At 35.4% G+C, this 7017-nt stretch overlaps 1 protein-coding gene across 1 annotated transcript in view; it reads right to left on the reverse strand.

Moving 5' to 3' along the window:
• The window catches only part of PIK3C2G (phosphatidylinositol-4-phosphate 3-kinase catalytic subunit type 2 gamma), a 242508-nt gene that overhangs the window by 36935 nt on the left and 198556 nt on the right, over positions 1 to 7017 (reverse strand). Inside the window, exon 29 of the mRNA XM_015570075.1 lies at positions 6504 to 6612. Within this exon, the coding sequence (XP_015425561.1) occupies positions 6504 to 6612 (109 nt within the window). The remainder of the gene's footprint in view (positions 1 to 6503; positions 6613 to 7017) is intronic.

The following is a 7017-nucleotide window of genomic DNA, read 5'->3' on the forward strand; positions in this document are numbered from 1 at the left end:
ACTCCCCAGCCTTCCCGCTGCCGTTTGACAATCTGTTTGAGGCAGCTCTGCCTCTGTATCTATTATTGTTCAAAAGTTTATAATGGTCTCAATTATCCATGAATGAGTGAGATCATGTGGTATTTTTCCTTCATTGACTGGCTTATTTCACTTAGCATAATGCTCTCCAGTTCCATCCATGATGTTGCAAATGGTAAGAGTTCCTTCCTTTTTAGAGCAGCATAGTATTCCATCGTGTAGATGTACCACAGTTGATTTTGTCTTAAAGGCTTTTGACTTTAAGATTTTGACTGAACTGTTCATTATTTTGATTTCTAACCTCCCTGTCTACAACTACCATCTCCCTCCATTCCAGCTCATTCCCTCTAGTGACAAAACTCAATCTGTTGACTTTTCACTGACCCTAATACCTTTCATATTTTCACATCCCTCCTTGGCCAATGTAGATCTCATGGTTGAAACTTTCAATAACTCCCTTGCATGCTCCTTTCACTCCTTTGGTCCCCTCTCCCTTTATTTTATTATTCACCTGGCAAAATATCCAAGTCTGGTTGCTCTCTGCCAAGTCTGAAACTGTAACAGGCCTACTGACTATTGCTGGAGGAAATCCCTCAACCACGTTTACTGGTCTTACTATTACTTCATGCCCACAACCCTCAATTTGGTGTTTGGGATTTTCTGGAAATTCTACACCCATCACTAGTCCATTTATTCTTCTACTCACCTATAGGACTACTTAATACTTTAGATTCATTCCTCAAAATGCCAGCACATTTTTCCTCTCTTTCAGTCTGCTCAAAGCTGCTCTTCTTGTTGATAAAACAACAACAACCAGAAACAGAAAAGAATTTCTATAAGCTTTTGGCAACACATATATTATCTCACCTCACCTCTGCCCTTTCTTCCCTTACATGGGTGCACTGTCTGTGCTTTAACTGAGGCTGATTTGAGCACTAGCTCCCATGCTCTCTTCTTTACTCAAGGTCATTACTTTGGTCTCTGTCTAAGCTCTCATTTCTCCCTTGCATTATCAAGGTTTGTTTCTTCAATGGGTCTTCCTACCAGCATACAAATATGAAATAATTTATTTCAATAAACAAAATTCTTTACCTACATTTCTTTGCACATTATTTTCTCCTATTCATCCTTAGAGCAAGATTTGTTTTCTACATTTAATCCAAATTTCTCTCTTCATATTCTCTTTTGAACCCATTCTAGGACTTTTTTTGTTTCTGATGCTTCCATTAAATTGTTCTTGTTAAATTCACCAATGGTACCTTTTTTTCTAACTCCAGGGGTGAATTCTTTATATTTGACCCATTTGTAGCATTTAAAACAGCTGATCATTCCACCCTCTTCAATATCATTTCCTATCTTGGTACCAGGCAGCACATTCTTGTGGTTTTCAACAGGTTGCTCCTTCTCCTTTGTTGATTCTCCTCTATCTTCTCAAACTTTAACTTGGAGTGCTACATGGTCTAGTTCTCAGACTCTGTTATATTTACATTTTCACCCAAACAATATCATCCAGTCTCATGGCTTTGGAAAATAGTTATTTGTTGACAACTCCAATATTTATATTTCCAGTCTCACTTTTTCCCTCAACTCATGATGTCAACTTTCCACTTGATCTCTCTACTTAAAGTATTACAAGTAGTGCACACTTAGTGTGTTTAGATTTAAACTCCTGATTGCCTCTGTTCCTTAATGCTCCTCCTATAGTTTTCTCCAACACAGAAATATTCAATCAATGAAAGCTTGTATGGCCATAAAGGTGGATTAGGAACTGGCACTCATCCTGGTTTTTTAGTGCCTGTGTCCTAACAGTTACTCTATGAGGTTATATGTACCTTTCTTTGCTAGATTAGATGTTTATCTAACTAATATGAGATTTTGATGTCTAATAATGCTTTCAACTTAAAAATTCATTCAATAAAGAGAGACTTGAAAGTCAATTGAACAAATTTAAATTAAAATATACATCAGCTTATATTTTGTTAATTTCAACGCTCTTATTAATATTTTGTTTAGCAATTATACTAATTCATTTATAATTTAAAATGATTGATATTTTGAGAGAGTTTATCAGTTCAACGTTGTTGAAAACTTGTGGTTTTCCTATTTCATATGCACGAATTCTTGTTCTCAAAGACTACAAAGCACTTGCAATGATCAGAAGTAATGCAATACAATACTGAGATCATTGTTTCCCTATCTTTAAAATAACACATTAATAATTCCCATTTATTAACTGGCCAGCCAATATCTAGAATTGGCTGCAAGATATTTAGTTTTAGTGAGTTAAAACAATAAGCTAAATCTATCTCTCACACACCAGGAAGTGCTATAAAATGTGAATTTAAAAATGAATTCCCAGAAGTGTTTTAAATCAAAGTTGAACAGTAATTATATTTTATTGCCTTTTTCATAAAGTAGCTTGTCAGAATGTCCAGTTTTTAATGTGGTTCAACTCATTATATTCGTATTGGAGTTACATGGGAGAAGGACACCATGAAAAATGGCAGATTTCTAAAGAATCTTTTATAATTCCTGTTCTAACGTGTCATCAACATTTTACCAGACTCTGAAAAATACTCTTGGTTTTACTGATGGTACACACATGACATTTATCCTGCCTGCAACATAATCTCAACCCGCTCCAAAGAGGAAAAGAGCAATGTAGTGACAAATGTAGTAATTAACATCTGGGTTTAGCAAGCAGGGAACAAGAAACATATGTTCACTATTAAGATAGGATTTACCCATTTGGATTTATTTTGACATTTGATTTCTGCTTTAAAAGCATAACATTGCTTAAGCCTTAAGTGATATTATTTCTTATTTTAGGGGACTTCCAGGAATTAACAACAATATAAGAGCTAAAAATCACAATGAATATGGCTTAAAATTTTTAAAAACAACAACTGCTGTTTGCATATTTCAACTAAATTCAAATGTTCACATTTGTTTAAGTACTACGATCATTTTCTATAGCTTTTATTATATGTTTATATTGCTCTCTATACAGATCTTATTCAGGTCACAACACAATTCCACCGAAACAGAGAAGAATTTAAAGAAGCAAAAGGAATTCTTGTTATCACAACTATAATTTGTTAGTAGAATGAAACTGCAAACATTGAAAGAAGAAAAGAAGTTTCTATCAGTTTGAGAGTAGAGTGTAAAACTAAACAAACCCAAGCCAAATAGGTACGGCACTAGGATGTCTAAACAGATGCTTGCAATCTCATTAGGAGAGATATCGGGATAGTGTATTACTGTGGTCTTCATTTATGCCTATTTTCTTTTATTGATAGGTGTGTGTGTGTGTGTGTGTGTGTGTCTATTTCCACAGCATGGGGAATACTTAATGAAGGCATTGGCTAAGGTGTGTGAGAGAGAGAGAGAGAGAGAGAGAGAGAGAGAGTCTCAGAAATTCATGGTCATCCCTCTATCTGGGCTGCTCCTGTGTCTTTAGTCCAACCCCCAGAGAGCTCCTTCCCATCTAACTTGACTGATACCAGATACTGGACTTTAAAGCGACCTCTTTATCTAATTTCCTTGACAAAAAGCAAGACTTATTATAATTGAGAATGCCCTAGAAGAGCTCATAATACTTTATTTTTCAATTTAACTTTTTGTTTTTATTTATTATTTATTTTTAAAAATCTTTATTTTTGTGAGTATTCCATATGCCCCCTTCTTCCCCACTGACCTCTTCTAGCCCACTCACCCCAGCAATGACTATGATGGGCAACGATATTCACTAAGCCTTGCTGTGCTAAACTGCCCCTTTGCAAGTTTTCCTTACCTGTATGTACATGACTCCTTTGCTTTCCTTTCTCATAGCAGTAGTCTACTAACACTTCTATATGAACCCCTACTGTGGGCAGATACATGTAGGAGTTCCCTATTGATGGCCTGCTGCCATGTCAAGACAGAAATCAAGCCCGGCTGGTGTTGCTCAGTGGTTGAGCGCTGACCTATAAACCAGGAGGTCAAGGTTCGATTCCCGGTCAGGGCACATGCCTGAGTTGCAGGCTCAATCCCAGTAGGGGGTGTGAAGGGGGCAGCCGATCAGTAATTCTCTCTCATCATTGATGTTTCTATTTCTCTCTCTTCCTTTTTTTTCTGAAATCAAATCTATAATAATAAAAGCATAATATGCTAATTAGACTGGACACCTTCCAGATGTCCTTCCTTCCAGACAAAGTCACAGCGGGCGGGGGCCGAGGCAGAGGTGACAAAGGTCCTCAGCTGTGGTGGCAGCGGGCTGGGGGGCAGGGGCCGGGGACAAGGCCCTTGCATGAATTTCGTGCATTGGGCCTCTAATATACATATAAAAGACAGATCTCAACATGCATCCTAGTTACACTAGGATGAAATCAGAAGCCTATCCCAGTGTGCACTTACTTGACCAGCACTTTAATGGGTACTTGATATTTTGTCCATTTCCTTGAAAGGCATAGTTTTAAAAACAGCTTATTATTATTAAAGAAAGGCAGCCTGCAGCATGCAAAGATGGCAATCCCATCCACTATCCCCTCAGCTCTTCCCCTTACAGACAACTGCCATATTCATGTGGTCCTTGACTATAGCATAAGTTAATGGACATGACCTTCAGAGAATGTCAGAATTAATAAAGAACCTTAAGATGTCAACATTCAATATTCTTGAACATGCAAAAGGGATTTGAAACTCAATGAAATAAAGTTGCCTTGGTCATTCTTTACGAGTATGAGCAGCCAAGGCTCTTAGATAACCAGAAGAGCCTGTTCCGAGCTGGCAGCTAGCAGGATTCTCAAGACTGTTTTTATCAACCCAGAGGTCTCTGTCATGGGGTTCATGTGGGGTACTAGACAGTGGAGTGACGAAAAGAAATCAAAATTACATTACTATTTATTTAGTAACATTATCTAAGTTTTTCCCCCAAATGTTCTGTTTTCTACACATTTTAAAATCTTATTTATCACTATTAGTGCAGTAGTTTATGTATATAAGAAAATGAATTGTATGTTTTAGAAGCATGAGCTAATTTCTTTAAAAGAAAAAACTGGTAAGCTATAAGAATAAATAAGAGACAACTAAATACTTTTCAGATGCAAACTCAATCTCTTAGGTTTTAAAATCTCATAAGTTAGTATATGCTAATGATTCTGTCATTTTTATTTAAAATACTTATTTAGTATTGACGAGTTTATAACTGTGCTATCCATGGGTAAAAAATGAATGAATATAGTTACTGAGTTGTTTAAACTACAGAACAAGAGGAACACATATAACCATAATGGATGCTTTGTCCTTATAGTTCCCTTTGTCTAGCACAACTTTCCCCAATTTCTATTTACCAACTTCTACTTGCCCTTTCATAACAATTTGAGTGCCATACTGTCTGGGATGCCTCTCTGCCTCACTCAGAATTGAGTTAAGTACTGTATATCCTTTTAAGTGCTCAGACACTTGTCTTTTGATACATAACGGCATTCCAGCTGAGTCTCCTAACTGGAAGTAATATTGGAGCACAATGTTCTTGAGTCTATCTTTGCTAAAAATCAATAAAATAATAGGATATCTGTGTATCTACTATATTGAAGGCCAAATGTCTAGGTTGAAAATAAACAAGTTAAGTAACTATCTGAGGGTGGTATACATAGAAGAGCAAAATAGAACCAAAGGAAGCAGAGGAAGGAAACAATAAACATAAAAATAAAGTATTAAAATAATGTAATAAAGAGGGCCAATAGATTCCACATTTCATTCTTGGCAAGGATTAGTAAAATTCATAGTCCTCTGATGAGACTGATTAGGAAATGACACATGTGAAAAATGAAAGAGTGGGCGTCTCTTCAGATCTTATAAATGTTACAAATATTATGAGGGAACACTGTGAATGGCTTTATGCCAATAAAGTAGCAAAAATTCCCAGAGAACTATAACTTATACATAGACCCTTCCCCCCCAAAACCAGAAAATGTGAATTGCCCTAGAACTCTTAAGTAAATGAAATCTCAAGACCTCCATGGCTTCACAAATTAAAGTTATAAAACCAATTTTATAGAAACTCTTCTACAGATTAGGAAAAAAACCAAGAATTTTTTGCAAATAATAGTATTATGAATCCAGCATATTCTTGATTCTTATTCCTGGTAAGGACATTATAACACAAAATAACTTCAGGCTGTTTCCGTCATAAACAAATTTGAAAACAAATATGAAAGAAAATGTTAAATCAAATACAGCAATACATAAAAAGAAGAATACATGACAATCATGTGGAGTTTATCCTAGTAATGCAATTCTGTTTAAAATTAGATTATCCATCAATGTGATTTACCACATTAACAGAATAAAGGAGAACAATTATTGGTATTGGCTGATTGGTGACCAGCCCAATAGATTCAGGAGAAAACATTTCATACACTCAAACTTTATCGTAAAAATTATTGGCAATCTAGTAATAGTTGATATTTTATGCAAAAGTATAAAATTAAATTGTAACATACGTTCGCAATCTCATATGATCCTGTTAATATCAGTTCCATGTAGTGATTTAGATCTCTGAATCTTTTATGATCTGAATCTGTAAAAGGTAAATGCCACCAATGAGGAAACCTGTTTTAAAAGAAAAAAATTGTACATTCATTAGTTCGAAAATTGGACTCTTCATTTTAGGATTGTTTGTGAAACTATAGCTATATCAGATGGGATTACGGCCAATGAAAATATTTTTCTTTAAATCACATGATTGACACTAAGAGTTTCATTAACATGGCTGTGGTCACTTGTGGTATTTTAATTGTCACTAATATTAATACTAATTTAATTTAGCATACTGAACTAATATATCTGTTCCTTCTGACTGTATTTATGGTAGACCACACATTTTGTCCCTTAAACACATGTGGGGGCTTAATAAATATTTCTAAAGCTAATGATTCATAATTTTTCAAGAAGGTCAGATTGCAATGTTTCTTCTGGGTTCACTGGAGACACTGCTACAGGAACTAAATTAAACTC

Source organism: Myotis davidii, unplaced genomic scaffold, assembly GCF_000327345.1.
Source record: "Myotis davidii unplaced genomic scaffold, ASM32734v1 scaffold346, whole genome shotgun sequence".
NCBI lineage: Eukaryota > Metazoa > Chordata > Mammalia > Chiroptera > Vespertilionidae > Myotis > Myotis davidii.